The sequence below is a fragment of the Chelonoidis abingdonii genome, chromosome 26 (genome assembly GCF_003597395.2).
Source record: "Chelonoidis abingdonii isolate Lonesome George chromosome 26, CheloAbing_2.0, whole genome shotgun sequence".
In the NCBI taxonomy this organism is placed as follows: domain Eukaryota; kingdom Metazoa; phylum Chordata; order Testudines; family Testudinidae; genus Chelonoidis; species Chelonoidis abingdonii.
Window position 1 is genome coordinate 12849684 of NC_133794.1, and position 21225 is coordinate 12870908.

At 55.8% G+C, this 21225-nt stretch overlaps 2 protein-coding genes across 6 annotated transcripts in view; one reads left to right on the top strand and one right to left on the bottom strand.

Moving 5' to 3' along the window:
* The first annotated feature begins 1233 nt into the window (after positions 1-1233).
* On the top strand, positions 1234-15036 carry ZNF740 (zinc finger protein 740). Of its 4 annotated transcripts, none has more exons than XR_012654921.1 (8): positions 1236-1358; positions 2585-2957; positions 3436-3567; positions 3758-3844; positions 4706-4829; positions 5874-6012; positions 8352-8807; positions 14411-15036. XR_012654921.1 is itself a non-coding variant. In XM_032786793.2 (7 exons), exons 2-7 carry the CDS (start codon positions 2949-2951, stop codon positions 8439-8441), a joined length of 561 nt encoding a protein of 186 aa, XP_032642684.1. In that variant the 5' UTR covers positions 1234-1358; positions 2585-2948; the 3' UTR covers positions 8442-15036. The 4 variants fall into 4 exon arrangements, 2 of the variants coding, with proteins under 2 accessions (XP_032642684.1, XP_032642683.1); XR_004374546.2 differs by having other exon boundaries at positions 14521-15036; XM_032786793.2 differs by having other exon boundaries at positions 1234-1358; positions 5894-6012; positions 8352-15036.
* A 1847-nt stretch (positions 15037-16883) lies between these two features.
* The window catches only part of ITGB7 (integrin subunit beta 7), a 19667-nt gene continuing 15325 nt past the window's right edge, over positions 16884-21225 (bottom strand). For both annotated transcript variants that reach the window (XM_032786791.2, XM_075061273.1), the window contains 6 exons: positions 20849-21042; positions 19935-20152; positions 19472-19688; positions 18945-19153; positions 18445-18605; positions 16884-17962 (listed from right to left, as the gene is read on the bottom strand). In XM_032786791.2, the coding sequence (XP_032642682.1) occupies positions 17897-17962; positions 18445-18605; positions 18945-19153; positions 19472-19688; positions 19935-20152; positions 20849-21042 (1065 nt within the window). In that variant the 3' untranslated portion in view covers positions 16884-17896. The remainder of the gene's footprint in view (positions 17963-18444; positions 18606-18944; positions 19154-19471; positions 19689-19934; positions 20153-20848; positions 21043-21225) is intronic.

A 21225-nucleotide genomic window follows, 5' to 3' on the forward strand; every position in this document is an offset into this window, starting at 1 on the left:
CACTGGGCGGTGTATATTGGGGTGGGGACAGGGACAGCCCCTCTCACCAGGGGGTGTGTATTGGGGTGGGGCCAGGGAGAACCCCCTCCCCCTTGGGGGGGTATATTGGGGTGAGGCCAGGGAGAATCCACTCCCCCCTGGTGGGTATACTGGGGTGGGGCCAGGGACAGCCCCTCCCATTGGGGGGTGTATATTGGGGTGGGGCCAGGGACAGCCCCTCCCACCAGGGGGTGTATATTGGGGTGGGGCCAGGGAGAACCCACTCCCCCCTGGTGGGTGTGTATTGGGGTGGGACCAGGGAGAACCCACTCCCCCTTGGGGGGGTATATTGGGGTGGGGCCAGGGAGAACCCACTCCCCCCTGGTGGGTATACTGGGGTGGGGACAGGGACAGCCCCTCCCACCAGGGGGTGTGTATTGGAATGGGGCCAGGGAGAACCCACTCTCCCCTGAGGGTGTGTATTGGGGTGGGACCAGGGAGAACCCACTCCCCCTTGGGGGGGTATATTGGGGTGGGGCCAGGGAGAACCCACTCCCCCCTGGTGGGTATACTGGGGTGGGGACAGGGACAGCCCCTCCCACCAGGGGGTGTGTATTGGAATGGGGCCAGGGAGAACCCACTCTCCCCTGAGGGTGTGTATTGGGGTGGAACCAGGGAGAACCCACTCCCCCTTGGGGGGGTATATTGGGGTGGGGCCAGGGAGAACCCACTCCCCCCTGGGGGGTATACTGGGGAGGGGCTAGGGACAGCCCCTCCCACTGGGGGGGTGTATATTGGGGGTGGGGCCAGGGAGAGCCCCTCCCACCAAGGGGTGTGTATTGGGGTGGGGCCAGGGAGAACCCACTCCCCCTTGGGGGGGTATATTGGGTGGGGCCAGGGACAGCCCCTCCCACCAGGGGGGTGTATATAGGGAAAGCCCACTCCCTGGGGGGCTTATATGGGTGGGGCCAAGGAGAGCCCCTCCCACCGGAGGGGTATATTGGGGTGGGGCCAGGGAAAGCCCACTCCCCTGTGGGGGGTTATATTGGGTGGGGCCCAGAAGAGCCCCTCCCCCAAGGGTTTATATAGGGGCCACAGGATCTCCCTCCCCCTACTCATGGTTACCCTGGTAACAGCCCCCTCCCTCTCCCCCGACTTACCTGCACCAAGATGGCGGCAGGAGTGGCCTCAGGAGCGGTCATGCGCACGCGCCGGCCCCGCCCGCCCGGGCGGACCGGACGTGACCCCTGTGTCAAGCGCTTCCGGTTCCGGGGTAGCGGCGGGGGCCGAGAGGCTTCGGGCCGCTGTTTGTAAACTTGTTTCCCGGGGGAGCGCACGGAGGCGACGGCGGAGCTTGGAGCCCGCAGCGGCCGAGCCAGGTACGGACCCCACAGCCGATGGGCAGCGGGCCCTGGCGGCCAACGGGCCGCACCCGGCTCGGCCTTGTACCCCCCGCGCCTCGGCCTTGAGCGCATGCGCTTGCACGCTCACGCCGGGCCCCTTGCACGCTCGGGGGCTGTGGCTTGCACACCTGTGGGCGGTGGGCCTCGGCCGCCCCCCACGCGCTTGTGTGCACGCTCGTGCTCAGGTCGTGCACGCTCAGACACAGACACAGGTTGCAGCGTTGCCCGCTTGGGTCACAGCCTTGTCCTCGCTGCGTGTTTGCACACCCATGCTGTGGTTTTGCACGCGTGTGCACAGGCTGGGGCTGTTGCACGTGGGCCTGTTACAGAGGCACTTGAATTTAGCTGTGCTCCCTTGCAACAATCTGGGTCTTTTCCATACTTACTGGGATGCTACACTGAGCACCTATTGTGCTGCCTGCTTCCTCCGATTCATACACCAGACCTCACTTGTGCTGCACTGTGTCTCCACACTCGTAGTAGTTCACACCAAGGTGTGTGTTGATCTTCTGGCAAATCACGAACTTGCTCGCTCACTCCACTTGTGCATGCATGGACAGGAATGACAATCCACGGTTATGCTCGTTACTGGTTGCTCGTTTGCAGTCTCGCTGTACTTCCATGCAGCATTGCGGAGCAGACAGATGGCACTATAGAGTGTCAGATTTTATGTTTCCTGTTTCTAAGAATAGAAAGTTATAACTTCTAAACACTTTCTCTTGAACTCTGAAATAATAATATTGGAGAGCACTCAGTGCAGCCTTTCTGTACATGTCGGTATTTGAAGGGGTGTGTTTGAACACAAGGTGGCAGTCAGGATTCCTGGATTCTCTTCCCAGCTTTGGGATGGGACCGTGGCCTAGAGGTTAGGGCAGATCACTGAGAGTCAGAACTCCTGGATTCTACTCTCGATTCTTACTGTGTGACCTGGGGCCAGTCACTTTACCTCTCTGTCTCCCTATCTGCAAAATGTTGTTAAGGCTAACTTTGCACAGGGCTTAGAAAAGCTTGTAAACAGTAAAGAGTATTGTGTCCCTTCTCCTCACCTTCTAGCAAAACCTCTGCTAATATTAAGCAATAAATTTTGCCTGGGTTCTGTTTGAATGAAGGTGCTTTGACACACTGATAAAGAAGTTTCTTTCTCTAGCCATCCCTTGTCAATTGGTTCAGTTGTGCTTCTTTTTTGTCTTTTTTATTCGCAGGCTCCAGAGACGTGTCTGCAGCGATATCGAGGCACAGAGATCAACCCCCTTTATCCAGCATCCATCCAGAAGCAGGGCTAGGGTTGGGATGACTCATCTGTAAAAGCGGTGTAGTCAGTTACCTTCCCGTCTAGCTTCTCCAGCTCTCGGCAGTGCTTGGGGAAGACACCCTTAGAACACCACACACGATTCCAGGCTCTCAGAATCCAGAAAGATGTCGGCAAAGTGGAGGGTACTGGACAAGACCAGCAAAAAATGATTAACTGAAAAAAAAAAAAAACTTTCTAATCGTAAAATTCTTTCCCGGGAGAGAATTAAAGCTAAAGAATTGTTACAATCCGTTTGTTGAGGACAGACAGACAAGATGGCTCAGGTAATGAGCCCCAATTTTCCCATCTGTAAAAGGAATGCAACGTCACAGGGAGGTGACTGTCAAGTTGAATGGGCTGCAGAACCCTTGGTGACCCGCAGTGATAACGGGTAGAAGTCGATACTTAATGCAAACGATGTAGTTCTGATCAGCCAAAGTATCGGTTGAATTAAGAAGGCTAAGCATATGCAACCAACACATCTGCGCGCACACCACCACGAAACTGGAATGCTTGCTCCCAAAACACTGCACTTTTTAAGCTCTAGGGAACTCTCCCGTTAGCTACCAGTAGCATTAATTCATAGACCCTCTTTGTAGACCTCCAGCCACCAGAGGGTGGTGTAGTTGCACATGTGGCTGAATATATCCGATTCATTCTGATAGAGGGCACTGGCATGTTTGGGCAGCGGCTGGTTAGGTTATGGCTGGCTAAGCTCAGCTGAACTCTGCATCTTTCATGGTTGTTTGTCTTGTCTTTTAGGCGAGTCTCCTGGCCTGCGAGGGCCTCTCTGGGGTGTGCCTCGTGCCAACTGTTGCCAGCAAGAAGATGATGCCAAAACAGAGCTCCAAGCAGACAGAGAATGGAGAGAGAGGGAACAGCCCGAACATGCTGGTATGGGAGGAGCTATTACAAGGGTTATCTCTACCCTGATCCTGCCCCATCCCCAGACCTACTGTCATTGACGTGACTAGAAAGTGGTCTCTAAATGTAACGGCGCAGGGCATCTCCAGAGTGTTCTGGGGGCAAGGGGCTCTAGAAATGCACACAGGGAAAGAACTGACCCCTGTTTTCTCTCCTTAAGGGTCTCCGCCAGGAGAGCGAGAAATCTCGCAGCCGTAAAGAGGAAGAGCCGGCAGAAGCATCACAGCCAAAAAAGACCATTAAAAAGGCAGGTAATCGTCCGTCGTATGGTCAGGGAGGAGCGGGGCAGACAGGGGTGCGTTATGAAGTCTTACCACACTCAGGGCCAACCCTTCTTCCTGAGTGAGCTGTTAGAATTGCTGCCTGTATCTCAGACCACTGAGGATTTCAGGGGTTTGTCTCCAAACACTCACACAGCTCAGGCATCCAGCTCCTTGCCGTCGACTGCTCGGCCTTGAGGGCCCAGCACCTTTCAACCAAGAAATGGATTCACAGGCTCCAAGAGTGACATTGGGGTAAAGCGGGGGGAGGGGCACGATACCCCCCCCAACCAAAATGTGAACTGACGTCCTGTGGCAGATACTAGTCCTCCCTGCAGTACTGAGCCCGTCTCACCTGCAAGAAGAATCTCTACTAAAATGGGATGAGTGCTCTTGTGAATAAAGCAACGGGACTTGGAATCAGAACTGCTGAGTTTTGTCTTGGGACCTGCCATAGGCTTGCTGCATGGCCACAAACGTGTCTTTTAGCCTCTCAGTGTCTTCATCTTCTGTCTTACGTTCCAGGAGGATTGGGAGGCTAAACTATTGATACTGTAGATTAATAATGGTACCTGTCTCTTACGTAGAGTTTTTCTTCAGGAGATCTCAAAGTGCTTCACAATCTTTAACGCAGTGTTAGGGGCCCCGGAGTCCTGTTGTGCTAGGCACCCCAAAGACACGTGACAAAAATGGTCCCTGCCCTGAAGTGTTCACAAGAGGTCTTGGATGTCCCCAAATGGAAGGGGATAGGGAGGGATGAATAGTTTGGCAGCACCTGACCCTAGAGCAGTGTTATGTGCTCGCTGTGCCGTGCGCAGGAATGGTGAGGGTCTGTCTGTGCTTTGCAGATGACGGTGATTGAGCAGAATGGCTCCTTCCAGCTGAGAATCCCCAAGAACTTTATTTGCGAGCACTGCTACGGAGCCTTTCGGAGCAGCTACCATCTGAAGAGACACATCCTCATCCATACTGGTAAAGAGCTAGGAGAGCGAGGGTCTTGCTCTGCCAGTGGTTGCTGTGGGCCCTCTGTATCAGAAGCAAAATAGGGAGTGAAGCATTGAGAGGCTGATCCGTAACTCCAGCTGCATCTGTAACTTGAACTGTGCTCCAGTGGGGACAGGGGCTCTGTTGATCAAACAGCTCGGCTCTTTAAGCAGAAAGGTTGCAAGAGGGCACTAGGGTCCTAGCGATGTTTAAATCAGAACATGTACCTGCCTGGATATTAGGTCTTGGGTGCAGAATTTGCGAACGCTGCCTTTAAAGGTGGTGCGTTCACTGCATTGCGTTCTAGCTACTACCACTGCATCTCCTGAGGAGGAAGCTGCTGTTGCCGTGTGAGCCACTCCTTGCTGAGAGCTTAGATCGTGATGATGGAACATCCTCACTCTTCTGTCCCTATCCCCCTGCCTCTCTCTTTGCTTTTCTGCTGCTTTGCCCCGAACTTTGCAGCAAGGGGGAGAGAGCTGTGAGCTCTAGAATAGGGTGGGGCTGTGACATCAGAGAAACGGAGGGGACCAAACAGGCTGTGCAGAGGGAATGACATGCAGGATTAAATCTGTCCCTGCCCTGGTGAGTTTTCAAGGGAGACTCACATGTGGTGCAGCGATGAAGTGCTGCCGCCACAAGATCGGATGTTACTCAGCTGTGGGGCATGCACTAACTGATCAGGTAATGCCGACCAGCCTGGTGAATGATCTTTCCTACTGGGGGCAGCGCTGAAGGGAAGAAGGCAGTGGCTTTGCAGATGGGTTAAGAGGCTGCCCACAGGAAGGCGCTGAGACAGACTGGGAAAGGGAAATGAAGAGGAGAGGTGGTTCAAAGTGGCATTATTGATCGAGTAAGTGTGGGGGCACAGTAGGAGACGAGGGCGGAGATGCAAGCCAGACAGGCAAGGTTGAGTCATGCAGGGCAGTGGGGATTCGGAGCCAGGCGGTGGCACGAGGCTTTGTGCCGCCACTGGGGTGGACGGGAAGTGGGGAGGGGGGGCAGAGGGCAGTACAAGCCTCCCTATCACAGCCCCTTCTGCTCTTCCCCAGGTGAGAAACCATTCGAGTGTGATCTGTGTGACATGCGCTTCATCCAGAAGTACCACCTGGAGCGCCACAAGCGCGTGCACAGCGGCGAAAAGCCCTACCAGTGCGAGCGCTGCATGCAGGTAACCCCCACCCTGGCCAGGCATGCCGCAGAGCGAGGGGTGGGGTCACTTTGCTGCAGACACTCCCTCGCCCACGGCCTGCAAGGGTTACTCCTGCGGCGGCTGGGCTGAGGAGGAGATGTCCCTTCCTAGGACTAGGCATCAGCCCAGGCTCTGTGCTAGGGAGGCTGCTAGGCCCAGTGGTTTCCCAGAGCAGGACAGCGGGATTATCACGGGGAGCTAGTGCACTCAGATCTGTGCGCGCACAGTGCGGGAAGCTGCTGCCTTCCTATTGGAACCACTGTCCTCCTACAAATAGCCTGGAGGAGAGCTTGCCAGGAATTTGTTCCTGTTTTGATCTGGCCTGGTCAAATCTGCTTGGTGCTGCTTTTGGTCTGTGCCTAGCAGTGCAGATCTCTGCCTAGAGCCTACAGAGCACGGCTCATCTTCCTAGCTCTGCAGAGACATGAGCAAATGCTCCCACAGCTCCCCCGGGAAGTAGGGGATTGCGAAGGGTTTAAGGTCAGAAATCGCAACCTTTACGGGTACCTCCATTATCCATGACATGAGCTGTGACTACCCCAAGCTCTCCTGGACTTTTGCTGGGATTGCAGGTGCTCAGCAGCTCTTAAAATATCAGGCCAAACGTGGCCCAGGATGGTTCCCCGAAAACAGAGGCACCCCCCCATCAGTAACCACGCATGGAAAACGTTGGCCCGGCTGTCTTGCAGAGTCGGTGTCCAAGCTGGATTAGACTCCGGGCTACCACCCAGCAGAGCAGTGCAGAACAGCCAGCTGCTCAGCCACGTGGGGCTGTGTCTTCTCTCTAGACACCAACTCAGTCAGCTGAGCAGCATGGTTGAAGGCTGGGCTGGGTTCTTGGTTACGGTCCAGCCCCTTGTGTTGCTCAAACAGTGCAAAAGAGGTTGGATTCTGGCTGAAAACAGCCAGTGGGGAATTCCCATGGCAGAAGTTAGGGACCCACCCAGTGGGAATTAAGAGTTGGTGTCAGGAGTGGCGATGGGACATGGCCGTGCTAATTCTCCATTGCCTAAGTCAGTGGTTTTCAAACCTTTTTTTGTTTTTTTCTGGCGACCCAGTTGGAGTAAATTGATGCCTGCAACCCAGTGGAGCTTGGGTGGGGGTGTGGCTCAGGGCTGGGGCAGATGGTTGGGGGGGGGGGGGGTGAGGGCTGCAGAGTGGGGCTGGAAATGAGGGGTTCAGAGTATGGGAGGGTGCTCTGGGCTGTGGCAGGGGGTTGGGGTGCATGAGGGGGTCAGGGCTTTGGGCTGGAGGTGCAGGCTCTGAAGTGGGGCTGGGGATGATGGGTTTGGGATGCAGGAAGGGCTCTGGGTTTAGGGGGGCAGGCTTTGGGCTGTGGCAGGGGGTTGGGGTGCATGAGGGGGTCAGGGCTTTGGGCTGGAGGTGCAGGCTCTGAAGTGGGGCTGGGGATGATGGGTTTGGGATGCAGGAAGGGCTCTGGGTTTAGGGGGGCAGGCTTTGGGCTGTGGCAGGGGGTTGGGGTGCATGAGGGGGGCAGGGCTCTGAGCTGGAGGTGCAGGCTCTGGGGTGGGGCTGGGGATGACGGGTTTGGGGTGCAGAAAGGGGCTCCGGGTTGAGGAGGCGCACTGGGATGGAGTTGGGGCACAGGCTTACCTCTGGCAACTCCCAGTCAGTGGCGCAGTGGGGGTGCTGAGGCAGGCTTCCCACCTGTCCTGGCACTGCAGACCATGCTGCGCCCCAGAAGCACCCAGCAGCATGGTCTGCAGTGCCAGGACAGGTGGGAAGCCTTCTAGGGAGAGGCGTGCAAGTGGCTCTTACCCACAGGCACCACCGCCCGCACAGCTCCCATTGGCTAGTTTCCAGCATATGGGAGTGTGGAGCTGGTGCTCAGGACGGGGGCAGAGCCCAGTGGGCTCCCTTCACCCCCCATCTAGGAGATGGACCTGCTGCTGGCTGCTTCTGGGATCCAACACGGTGTCGGAGCAGGTAGGGACTAGCCTGTCTTAGCTGCGCAGCACCACTGCCAGGACTTCTAACAGCCCGATCGGCGGTGCTGACGAGAGCCGCCGCGACCCATGGTCTAAACCAATGATCTGAGTGACCCTAAGCAAGAGCAGCTCTCGGACTATTGTAACTTGGGCTGGGGTCAGCACACAGCACCCCTGACTCTGGCTCCCTGTGCTGGGTGGAGAATCTAGCCCTGCCTTGCCGCTCTAGGAGTCTTTCCTAGCTCCGAAGAGCCAGCCTGCCATTCCCTAAGAGACGCCTGCAGCACACACTGCCCTGCGTTGGTGCTTTTCTTATTGGCTGGATCTGATGTTGCAATAACGCTCTTCTCTCTTCTCTGTCTCTCACAGAGCTTCTCCAGGACAGATCGGCTGCTTAGACACAAACGAATGTGCCAGGGCTGCCAGACCAAAACCCCCGACTCGCAGCTGCTGCTTTAGGAGCCAGGGCAATGCGTCGGAGAAGCTAGGAAGTGGACAGGATTTTCAGTTTTCTGTGTCTGGTTTTGCCTGCTCCTGCTCCCCCAGTCAAGGTGGGGACAGAGCTGAGGACTCTCCTAGACTCTCAGATGGGGTCCTGACACTGTAGATAAGATGAGAATGATCTGGAATCTCTACCCAACCAGCAGAAGCCACGGGCAGCTGTGTATAAACCTTCTTTTCCATTGATTTGTTTTTGAAGTATCACCATTTGCCTCTCAGGAAAGGCTTCGGGGGACAACAGGGCAAAGCTAGCGACGCTCACCTCAAACTCTTAACACTTGCCATCACCTGACCGACCAGCTCACGCCCAGGTAGAGCTCACAGGTATGAAATACAGCGGGGTGGAAATCAACCATGTTGTTCTTTTGACTCTTTTTTTAACCAGTCTCACCGGAAGAGACCAACAAAGCAGTGGATTATAAGAGGCAGCTGTGGAGGATTTTGGTTCAGGCGTGAAATGCAGGAACTTGTCTCAGCCGAGAGCTTGGTTATGAGGTCTGCGGAGCTTTTATTTTTAGGGTGTTCTGATTTTGTAACCGAGTTTCTTCCTGCTCTCTCCACCTCAAGAAATGAGCGAGGACTTTGGAGGGGAAAGGAGGAGAACGCACTGTTGGAGGGGGGAGGGTAGCGGTTGAAACTCTTGTGACAACCAGCAGCTGGTGTGATCAGTGTCCTGTGGTGGTGTGTGAGCTGCTGCTGTATACATGGCCTGGATGAACCCGCATGGCATTGTCTGAACATATCCCTTAGAAACACCCAAACCCCTCATGACAGGCAGTGCTTCGGGGTATACAGCCCATGGCTGTGGGGGACGGCTTCTGCCAGAGGCTGCCCTCCTTCCTTGGCCCCAGTGTGTGTGTATGTGAGGATGCTTGGGGTGATCACATTACCACAGGTCCCTGTTCCCCCTGGAATCAGATCCTAGTCTGGTTCATGGCAGCAGAGCCCATAATCTGGCTTTCTCAGAAAAGCTCTAGCCTCAAACGCTGCCAGGATTGGCTTACACTTGGGAAGGCTTTCAGCTGCATTGTAGTTCGGGATAAGATCCACCCCTTTGTATCTGACCCCGTGCGCTAGCCAGGAATGGATCTTTGCAATGTCTGTTGTGGATTTGGGGGCGGAATTTAACCCACTCTTGGATTTCACTTTCATTAAATTGGTGCCTGTCCACTTGGGGGTGGACACCACTTAAATAAACTGTGATCTTCTCTCTGGCAACTCTCCAGTGGCCCAGGAGCAACTGCATAGTTCAGGGGGAGCTAGAAACAGCTAAAGGGACCTGCAGGGAAAGGCAGTTAAACTTCCTCCTGGGGAAGAAACAGAAACCATGAGCATGATGGAGGGGGCCAGGCTGCCCAGCCGCTCTCAGGAACCCTGATTGTTGCAGGCCAGAAAAAACCTGTTACCAAAGCGTCGACTCTGCCTCCCAACGCATGTTCGTGCCCTGCCTCTGAAAACTCAGGCCCAGCTAGTGTCAGCTAAAGATCGGTCCTTTCCCTGCTGGGAACAAATGTGTGGGGAAGGAAGAGGCTGTTCATGTCTGCGGGTTGGCTCCCACTCCCCTGCAGTGACAGCAGTATATTGGCTACTTCCTGCTCAGTGCTCTGCTGGGAGCCCCACCCAGATGTCCGTGGTTGCATAGCCTAGGTCTCGCTAAGCTTGGTGTCTGTGCGCAGCAGCTGGTATCGCTGCAGCTCAGGATCTCCTGTTTCTGCCCCAAGGTGTCACTTGGTGTCCTGGTAATTGTTCTGGGGCAAGGGGGAGCAGGGCACAGGGCACATGGGACAGCAAGAATCTGGACTCGGCTTTCTGAGCATCGGTGACACTGGAGCAAAGCGCCCTTGGGAAATGACCCAAATGCTCTTTAAAATGTCATTGGTTCTGTCACTTAGTTCAAATCATGTGGCCCCCCCATTGCCCTCCATGTAGCTAGCTACATACCGAAATAAAATCCTTTCTGTAGCAGCCTCTCCCAGCAGCAGAGCGCACTCTGCAGCGCTGCAGCCTGGCCTTGTCCGGCGAAGGTAGATACTGCCCAAGTTTATCTTAGGCCAGCGGGGATGCTGCTAATGTTAGAAGTTGACCTTCTGTCTCTTTATCTCACTGCACCATTCCTTTGGGTCTTCAGGTCCCTTCAGACTCCCTTCCCCCACGGGTGCTCCTCCTTATCCTCTTTTCTTCTCCCCCCCCCCCCCCAAAAGAGAGATAGGAATGTGTTTCTATCTTGGATATCCCCCCCGCCCCTTCAGTCATATATCTCTGTAAGACACTCTGCCAGGGGAAACTTGTAACGCATCCTGCTGCCAGATTCTGCTCTGCTTTCCCCCGGCTCTCAAAGATGGGACTGAAAGCCAGTTTCCAAAGAGAACAGAGTTCTGTATCTCTTCCACAGACCCCGCACAGGACAGGGCAACCTGGCTTGGCCTGACGCATCCTTGGTTTGTTCTTCTGTAGAATTTCGCCAGCAGCGTGCTCCCTGCACCTGCATGCTGGATACACCAGTATGAATGCTGTATTTGAGTGAGGCCCTTCATCCAAATCTCTCCCCGGCGGAATACCACATCTGTATGTGCACTGCGGTCTCCTTTGGGGAACGGCTAAAGTGGAACCTGGTAGCCTGAGTTGTCTTTCCCAGGTGTCAAACACTACCCTTCCTGCTGAATCCATCTGGCGCTGTGAGTTCAGGGCACCTGAGCGCCTTAAACCCTGAAGTCTCAGTGGTCCAACTTCCTGCTTGCATCTAACATGCTTTGTTGTCGTAGAGAGTTGGAAGAGCTTAAATGGACATCCTCCATCTCTTGGCCGGCCCACGCCATCAGACAAACGCAGGCGCTTCTTGTAACCACACAGGATGGAAGAGCGGACTGTTAGTTATGATGTTATGTGCTGCCTGTTAGAGGCCAAGGCTCCTCTTTGAGACCGTTTCAGAATGGTTTATTTTCGGTGCCATTTGTGTGATTCTCTGCCAGGTCCCCGCAGCCTCGGCTTAGAATTGTTCCTTTTCAATCTCCCTACCCGAGAAAATCACACTCTTGTTGTACGTCTGGCACTTCTGGGTGTTGTCTGGAATCAAAGCATAGGCTGCTGGCGCCTGTGAGGTCTGTTAGACTGCGGCATAGTCTCGTCAAGGAAGTGCTAAAAGCCCTGTTGATTCTGTCACTCAGAATCACACTAGGCAAAGTGTCTGGCTCTGTTGTGGGGAGCAGTGGGATGGGTGACTGGCTAGCTTCTCAGCTGGGAGTTCCACATTGCCAGCACCTGGGTTGGCATAGCAGGGAAGGAGACGTTTAGGACGCTTCCACCACAGGCTCATGGCCTAAGCTGTCCTGGACAGGAGAGGAGACGGCTATTTGAACGGTGCTGGGCCTTGCAACCTGGCAGTGGGGCGCAAGGTCGAGGGAGTGTTGTATGGAAGCAGCTTCCAGGCAAACCACTGGAGATTACCATTCTAGCTCGTCCAGTCGGATCAAAGCCAATTGAGAAGGAGAGACGAGTCACTTTTGCACGAGTCTTTCCTTTCTCTCTCTCTTTCACCAATGATGGAATTTAAAGGAACTCTCAACTTTTCCGGCCCCTCAGAGAAGCTAAGACTCTTTCCACCTTTTTACCCTCTTTATTTAGTAAAAGGCGATTCCCAGCCACCCAAACCCCCATGTTGTGGTGAAGGGAGCTGAAACCAGCAGTGACATGCAGCTTTACCTAGCCCCTTATCGTGTCAAAACATCAGCATCACTGATCATCAGCACAGCTGTGGGACTAGTATCTGGCTCCTGCGGAGAGTTGGCCTGGCGTTCTGTTGGGCCCCCAGAAATCCTGGCTTTTTAAAAGCTAACTCGTTGCCTGTGTCTGACATCTGTAGAACTGGTTTTCATGGGTGGGGTCAACACTGAACGCCTGGAGGTGGCTTCCCTGTTAACGTGAAGTATCTTGGCCTGGAGAATGTCACCAGAAAAGCCTTTAATCCTAGATTTAAGATTCTCTTCCGAACAGGCGTGATCTGCTGTTCAGCCCTGGCTCCTTGTGCTCTGTGGCAATAACGGCTGAAATGGGATGTCCTGTTGTGTGTTTGGTGTCATTATTCTCCTGTCCCTACCCAACGAGTAAGGCAATCGATAGGAAGTCAGAAGGTCGTGGGTTCTAGTCCCAGTTCTGACACAGACCTTGGGCAAAGGACTGCTCAGTGTCTGTGTTCTCCCTGTGCTAATTGTACTGACTCACTTTTGCAGAGAGAAGTATGAAGTTTTACTCTTGGAACACGAATCTTCTGACGGTGGATCTTGGTGTGTTGGCTGTGACGTGAACATTGGTTGGGCGCCTGTTACAGTCTGGCAGTACTTCTGCCCAGCACAAGGGGGCAGTACAAGCTATCCTGTAGGACTACTGGCAAAAGGGTGTTGGCAAACGGTTAGTTCACTTAAACGAGATGCTGGTTTAGAGGACAGAGTAACTCACTCTTGGTTTTGAACTTTCATAGTGGATGGAACACTTGTGGTCTGGGGCAGAGACCCCTAAATGATGGGTGGGAACCTTGCTGCTCAGAACGTCTGAGGGCCTGAAGCTGCCTGCATTCAGCATTGCAGAGTTTTGGGGGTGGGGTGGCTGGGGGTTTTCTCAAAAGCTGTTTTTTGACCTGCAGAGCTACTGGCGTCACTGCTGCAGCTACAGATAGTCCGTTTCTTTGAGTAGCTGATGCATGCAAACTGTGTGCTATAGAAAGGGTTCATCTGTCTAGCTGATGCTGCGGGTTGCCAGTGCACTGTAGAAACTGCAGCTGTTTAGAAGCCTGAAGATCAAATTGTTTGCAGCTGGGGCTGCCTTTTTCTAAACCGTCTCAGCAGAGGTATTTCAATTCCCAGTAAAAAGTACAGGTCTGGGGCTAAGAGGCTTATTGGGTTCACATACAGCTCGTGCTCTGCAAACCCCCTCAGCTGACGCATGGAAAGTGTTTTCAATTTTATATCCATAAATTGGTGACTTATGATGATTTGAACATTTGTTTTTTTATTTTTAAATCCCCTTAAAAGTAACCTGTCATGACATTTCAAAGTGAATTAAGATAAATTGAATTAAGACCACTTTCGTTCTGAATAAGAGCATTCACACAGGGATTTAATGCAGTTTAACTAATTCACTATAAATCAGACCTTTAATTAGGATTAATTTTCCTTAGTGTCCCCAAGCTATACCCGAGGATAAAGAGTAATATTGACAGAGATGTTTCGTGACTATGAGTTTATTCTTCCCAGCTGCTTTGCAGCCGAAATAGCATGAGAAAAGTGGGGGCAGCGAAGCTGACAAGGAACACAACTGAAACTGACTCAAAACAAAAGTTTCCCTGTCTGAGCTGAGTGCAAAAGGGCAGCCTGGCTAGCACCGGCGCTCCAAAATAAATCTGCCGAAAATGTGTCAGTTCTAGTAACACGCACAAGACGATGTTTAAAATTGGCTGTTAACTTACTGTAGCAAAGAGGCGTATCAGCACCTCCTCTGTGCTGGGGAGAGCAAGTGAAAACAATGCAACCCTCCAGTGTAAATATATTATTCCGGTGCAATGCGGGGCTTCCCCTGCTTTCAAGCTAGGGTAAACCAGGCACTTACAAGCCCCTTACTGTCACAGCATGGTGCATTCACCCCAGTGCAGCCACAGTAATGCAGCTATCCCCAGCCCCTCTGTGGCTGAAAAGCAGATGAGTTGCAGCGCCATGGGCATCAGGCTGGCTGCTTCTCTGGAGCGGGCTGCCAATGAGCACTGCATCTCCTTGTGCACCCATGTAAAGCTAATTTTTCCTGTAGCATCCGTATCCACATGAGCCCGTGTCTGGGCTTGGGGGGAAGGAGACAGTGTCGGTGTGTTTCAGAGACGGGACTCTGCTCTTTAGTGTGCAGGGTCTGCTGAGCTTCTCATACCCGATCTGATTTGTATTCAGCTGTCTTCTCAGGTGAGGCCTGTATCGGGAACAGCCCAGGGAAGAGGCTAGCTGTAGAGCTGTGTTCATGTGCATCATTAGACCTTGATCATGCCATTTCCCATCTCCAGCCAGGGTGATTTCCTTCTCCACTGCGTGAGCGTTAAAAAACACCCAGACAGAAAACCACATACCTGGCTGCAGCGGGCGGTGTTTTCTGGCATGAGCCCCCAAAGGCCAGGGATTGGAAACCATGCTGCTGGCTAAGTGTAAGAGATTACACACACACACACCTGCCTGCTCTTGAGTCAAGGAGTGTGAACAAGAAGAGGATGGGTGCCTTTCACAGGTAGAACGAATGCAGTCGCACTGTGGTGTGACACTGATCCCTGGAGGCAGAGGGGGAGTGGCCCCCGGTTGTCCTAGAACTACTGTTTTGACAGATAGACCAAGAACTCTCCTATGTTAGTGGATCCGAGCTGAGCGATATCTGGAAAGTCCCATGGCTTACTTATTTGTCTTTTTTTTAAATATACTTATTTTGTGACAGGGGTGGGGGGAGCGCGTGTTACTGATGAAATCAATGAGAATCACTTTTAAACTGTAGTTTTTATAAGATGTTATAAACTTGTATCTTTTTACCATTAGTGTGGTGTCTGTTCCTTTGTGACCTATTTAGAGTATTTAAATAAAATCTTGTGGTTTTTTTTCTTTTCTAAACTCTGTTCTGCTTCTTATCTCGGTTCACTCTAGGGCCTCGGATCCTGGTCTGAGCAGCAGTGCAGCCAAAAAAAAAAAAAAAAAAATGCCCGAATAGCAGACAGTCAAGGGTTATGAAAAAGGGGAGTAGTGGTTTTTGGGAACTTTGGCTCTTTCGAAGGCTCTTGCTTTGAGAGAGCAAATGCTCCATGTTCTGGACATCAGACCCCATTAAAAGGTCCAGGGTGAATTCCTGCAATCACTAGTAATGCTGGAAAATGCGGTCAGACGGAGAAGCCCTTTGTGCTACAAGACAGTCAACAAATAACACAATCTTGGCTTTTGAGCTTCAGCACACCAAGAACTTCTCCCACGCAGCTAAAGGGTCAAAAATCTGCTGTCACCATGGTACCTGTGGATTTTAATTAACCCATGGAACTTTCTGCCACAAGATACGACACAGGATTTTTAGCTTCCTTTTTAAAAGGGTCGGGGTCAGTTAATGTGATTCTAATGTGGTTCCAGGAGCTAGGACTGGGGATGGTGCGTCTCAGCCCTCCTGGGGGATTTGGACATACGGTGCAGTGCGTGGCTGGGGATTAGGAGACGGCTGCTGGGTCTTTGGCAGGTCGGTGATGAGTTATCTGTGAGAGGGTCTGGCATGGCCTCTGGGGCCGTAATTACTGTCAGGCAGGAGCACTAGTGTGATGCACTGTTGCAATTTCTGGGTTTAATCGTCACCTTGCGTTTGTCAGTGGTGTAACAGGATGTGGCCGTAGGTGCAGTGTGTGACTGGGTGGCATTGCCCCTTGATTCTCTCTGAGTGCCAGCTCTGCAAGGTGAAAGTTGTGCTCCCTGACTTCCACCACTGCAGCCTCCGTCCCGTGGGGCCCTCCCTGCCCCTCTGCTGCCGGGGCTTCTGAGCAGCAGCCTGCAGCTGGAGCTGGCTCTCCTGGCGCTGGGTGGGTTTTTCCCCCACACCCCTGTATGTGGGAGCTGACGCTTGTTTTTGTCAGGAAAGCAGACGTGGTTGCAGGGAGGTTCTGCTTTTGAGCTTGGGAAGCTGCCCAAATGAGGAAATGCTCACAACCTCCTTCCAGACTTTCTCTTATCACCAGACCCCATATGGGTACCCCTCTGGGGCTGGGAACAATCCCACACCTGTTCATTTCAACCCTAGGGCCCCATTAGCTACACACAGGTACCAGTTTTCCTGGCGCTAACCCAGCTCCCCCCTCCTAGCCTGGGCAGAGAGATTTTCCTCCTCCTGCCCTTAAGCCAGGGGGCCTGAACCTTTAGCGTCAAGCATAAAGGCTCCTGCTGTGAGAGTCACTAGGGCTGGGTTCAGTCCCCGCATTCAGGGGCAGGAGATGTGGAGTAGCCCCAGGTGCCCTCCTCAAGGATAGCTGGTGAGAGCACAGGGCAGGGGCCTGGGGAGAAGCGGGCTGGTTGCCTCATACACACAGGGTGTAAGGGTGTGAGCAACTGATTCTCAGGCGTGGACCCCTCCACTTCCTTGCAACCACTAACAAACAGCTAATTAGGGAGGAAGGGAGCAAGTATTGCTCCTGCCCACACTTTGCTCGGACTGTTTTTGTTTGTGAAAACACTGGTTTTGGTTAGTATTTTAGGGGGGAGAGAGAGGCTTGACCTGCTTTACACCTGGGCCAAATGCATCCTGGTGAATTTCCCCCAGCCTGTCTGTATTTTGCTCCCTTCGTTGTACCTTCCTGGGTCTGCGAGGAAATGATGCGTCAGTGGCAGCGCACAATAAAACATCATGCAAGAGCTGAGCTGGCTGCTGCCTCAGCCCTTTATTCCTCTCTGTATTCACCAGCAACATGCGGGGGGGGGCGATTGAGAGCCTCGAGGGTGCTGGAGGAGATAGAGGAGAGGCTCCCAGCACCGTTCACAGTGAGGTTTCACTGGCTTTGTGCTTCTGATCCCGGCTGGCAGGAGGGACTACGCCTGCTGCTTCTCTTCTGGTGCTGAAGGCAGGGGCGGCTCCAGGCACCAGCGCACCAACCGTGCCCCGGGGGGCGGCCTGCCGGTTGCCGTAAAGGTGGCAGTCAGGCTGCCTTTGGCTGCGTTTCTGTGGGAGGTCCGCCGGTCCCGTGGTTTCGGCAGTAATTCGGTGGCGGGTAAGCTGAAGGCGCTTGACCGGCGGATCTCCTGCAGGCACACTGCCAAAAGCCGCTTGACTGCTGTGCTTGGGGCGGCAAAATACACAGAGCTGCCCCGGCTGAAGAGCCCTGCTCCAATTTCCTTCCCGCCCCCATGGTTGGCCATGAGTTTCCCCTGGATCTGCTCTGCCCTACAGTGCTCCCTTTGTGGCCTGGAGCAAAGCCCCCAAAAGCAGGGCTTCGGTCCTCCATAGCCCAGCCCTTCCTGCTAGCCCAGAGCTCTTCTGCTGGGTGTGGGGAGCAGGTTGTGCTCTCCTGGCGCTGGGGGTCGCTGACGGACACACTATGGGGGGCAGAGAAGCAGCAGGCTCTGGGCAGGGCCTGCCAAGAGATGGGAGGACAGGGTTGGCCTACTTAAGCAGGGAGGCCTTGGGCTGGGAAGGGCCCCAGGATGGAGCCAGGGCTGCATCCTGCTCCTCCAATAACAAATGGCAGCACAAGAAGGCACATCCCCATGGGCCTGTTTGGCAGGGTGTAGCGGTGTGAGATTCTGCTGAGCAGCGGACCCTCTGCCTGCACCTTCCCTTCCAGTCAAGCTCGGGAGCGGGGGCTGCCGTAGAGAGCGTGGCATCTGGGGGCCCATGCCGTTGGTAGCTGGGCTGGCGCCGGTGCGGCCATCGCTGCCTCAGTCCTCGTTGTACCTGGGGTTGATGACGGTGGTGGTGGCACTCTGGAAGAGCGGGTTGTTGACCTGGGAGGGCAGAGAGGTTCCTGGAATCAAAGGGGAGGCCGGAGGCTGGGGGCCTCAGGGAACCTGGGGTCTGTTTCTGCTGGCCTAGGACAAGCAGTTGCATCTGGGGCTGATGAGCCGGATCCTGCTGGGAGCCTGGCCCAGAGAGGAGACGACTGTCCCACTCCAGCCTGGTCTCAGCCAGCACCAAACTGGAATGTCCTCACCCACCAGGTTTTGTGACGCAGGGAATACGGGCTGCAGCACATGGGGAAGGAGGTAGGGAGCCTTCGGGCCCAAGGAAGCCGCCTAGTTCAGCCCGGGTGCTGGGACTGGATGGCCGCGGCGTGAGGGAGCTCGCTGGCTCCCATCTGGTCCCAAGCCTCAGCCCACTTCCTCCGACCGGCCCTGTGTCAGTAACGCAGCAGCCAAGGGCTGAATGGGCCAGGCAAGGGGGAAGGGGCTGCCAGTGGGGGGAGTGGACAGCAGGGTGGGGCCCTGACCTCGTTCCCCTTGGCCCGCTCCCGCTCCTTCACGAAGCGCATGTACTCCCGCCGGTCCAGGATCTCCACCGAGATGCGGTAGCCGATGATGATCAGCAGCCCGATGAACACGATGCCCAGGACCATGCCCAGCACGAACATGGAGGTCCGGTCAGCGACGGCTACGAGGAAGGGAGGAAGAACACGGGCCTGAGTGAAGCCTGCAGCAGCATCCCACCCCCACCCCAGCAACCCTGCAGCTCTGGGGATGCGTCTCAGGGTTCAGGGGAGGTTCCCTGCAGGGTAACTCTCCCTCCCTGGTCTCACTGCCTCCTCCCCTACCACAGCTGACTGGTTGGCCTCCCCCTTTCTGGCCCACACTAGGACCCTCTCTCCCTGCTGCCTGCCCTTCCTGGGGCATAGTGCCCAGCCCCCAGCCTGTCTCATGTCACCCCCTCTACCCAAGCCCCACACCCAACCGGTGCTCATCGTCCCTGGCTCCCACCCCCGCAAGCGCTCACCGGCCTTGTCTTTCACCTTCAGGGGAACTTTGCCCCCCTCCGTGCCCTCGATCAGGAAGATCAGGATCCGCCCATCGTCCGTCTTCTCCTTGCACCACTGCTCGTTCACAGTGGCCTCGGGCACCAGCGTGGCCACGGTGTGGTTGCAGGCGACGCTGCAGTTCTGGCTCAGCGGGCCCATCCTGAAGGCCTGGCAGTCAGCGCAGTCCCTGCCAGCAAGACGGCTGCAGTCAGCTGGCCCCTCCAAGGTCCCCCTGGCCTGCACTGCCCTGTCCACCAACCCAAGCCAGCCCCCTCCCACTGTCCATTCACCCCCCACCCACATACACACACTATCCTGAGCCACTCTGTCTGCCCCCAGCCCCTGCCACCACTCGCTGCTGCCCCCCCAACCTGCCATCTTCTGCCAACCCGACCCATCCCACCCGGCCTCTCCTCTGGCCTTAGGGCATTGACAGGCTCCCACCCTGGGCTGCCACCCAGGGCTTAGCTTCCATCCCAAGCGTTGCCCTTTGCCCACTGCTCACCGATGCTCCTCGCAGGGGGTCCGGCAGCTCGGGCACCGGCTGCAGAGCCGGTCGAAGTAGCCCGGCTGGCACTGGCACTTGTTGCAAATGCAGCTCCCGTGCCCGCTGCACTCCACACCGTCCTGCAGGCACACGCGGGTGTCCAGGCTGCAGTCGCAGGCGCTGCCTGTGTAGCCCTCGTTGCAGAAGCAACTCCCACACTGGCACCGACCCTGGCCTGCGGTGGGGGAAGGGGGACAGGGTGCCCTCAGCCTGGGTGAGCACCTTCTCCTCTGTGGGAGCCAACCTGACCCCGTCCTCTCTCTCCATCCCGCCTTCGCCTTGCACATACCCGGCAGCCACCCTCCACCCTTTCCTCCCCCATTCACTCCTCCCGCCATTGTCCCACCGGACGAGGCATGAGCTGTCAAAGCTCGTAATTTAGCAATCCAGCCCCGCCCCAGCCCACCAGTGCCCCCCTCACCTGCACAGAGCTGCCCATTGTGCCGCTCGCAGCTGGTGTCGTCGCACTCGCAGTGTTGCCCTCGCACGTTGCTGTTGCACTGGCACTGCCCGCACACACACTGCCCCTTCCCGCTACACATGGGCCCTGTGCCGTTCCCGCCCCGGCACCCCGCCTCCAGGTCCATGACCTCCGCCAACTCGCACTCACACAGCTTGCCCACACGGCCGGGGCTGCAGCTGCAAGGAAAGGGGAGGGGCAAGGGAACATGGGTGGGGGACCTCTTACCCTCCCCCCAGCCACTGGGCCAAGATGCCTGCAGCCCCATCAACACATGCACATATCCTAGCTGTCCCCTCCTACCCCCCACCCTCTTCTGGGCTGCCCCCAGTGCTCCTCCCCACTCAGCTGGGATGCCCACAGCTCCCTGCAGCCCAGCCCCCCACTAGGCCAGGCTCCCCACCCCACCCTGCTGAGCAGTCTGTTCCCCCTGGCCCGATCTGCCTCCATCCGTCTGCCTCCATCCCCCTGCGCCGATCTGCCCCCATCCATCTGCCCCCACCCCCCTGCCCCGATTTGCCCCCATCCGTCTGCCCCCATCCCTCTGCACTGATCTGCCCTCATTCATCTGCCCCCATCCGTCTGCACCAGTATGCCCCCCGATCCATCTGCCCCCATCCGTCCGCCCCCATTCCTCCGGTGCCAGTATGCCCCCCATCCCTCTGTGCCGGTATGCCCCCCATCCCCCTGCCCCCATCACTCTGCACCAGTATGCCCCCACCACCATCTGCTCCCATCCCCCTGCACTGGTATGCCCCCCAACTGTCTGCCCCCATCCCTCTGCGCCGGTTTGCCCCCCCAACCATCTACCCCCATCCCCCTGCACCAGTATGCCCCCTGTCCTGTCCCCTCCCAGCGTCTGGGCAGGGCTTTACCTGCAGACTCCGCAGGTGAGGGTACCGTGGCCCCCGCTGCAGTGGGTGGCGTGGGGCTCAGGCTGGTCGCAGGGGCACTCACACAGCGTCTGCAGCTCCACACGCACCTCCTCGGTGAAGCCCAGCACCCGCAGCGCAAAGCTGTGTGGGCCCTCCAGGCAGGCGTCAGCCTGCACCATCACCGTGAAACTCACCTGGGGGAGACGGGCACATGGGGCAGGGCTAAACACCCCCCAGCCCCAAGCCTGCTCTGGCCATGAGGCCCAGTGCAAAGACACCCACTCACACCCCACTGAGCTGACCTGTCCCCAGCCCCCCTCCCCTCACTGAGCCAGCCTGTCCCCTCCCCTCACCCGGCTCCCCAGCCCGACTCCCCC

Bases quoted from the DNA above. Each gene is read 5' to 3' on its own strand.
- ZNF740 (XM_032786792.2), top strand. The intron at 3,845-4,705 runs GCAGGTAATCGT...TGTGCTTTGCAG, and splicing joins CAAAAAAGACCATTAAAAAG to ATGACGGTGATTGAGCAGAA. The intron at 6,013-8,351 runs GTAACCCCCACC...TGTCTCTCACAG, and splicing joins AGTGCGAGCGCTGCATGCAG to AGCTTCTCCAGGACAGATCG.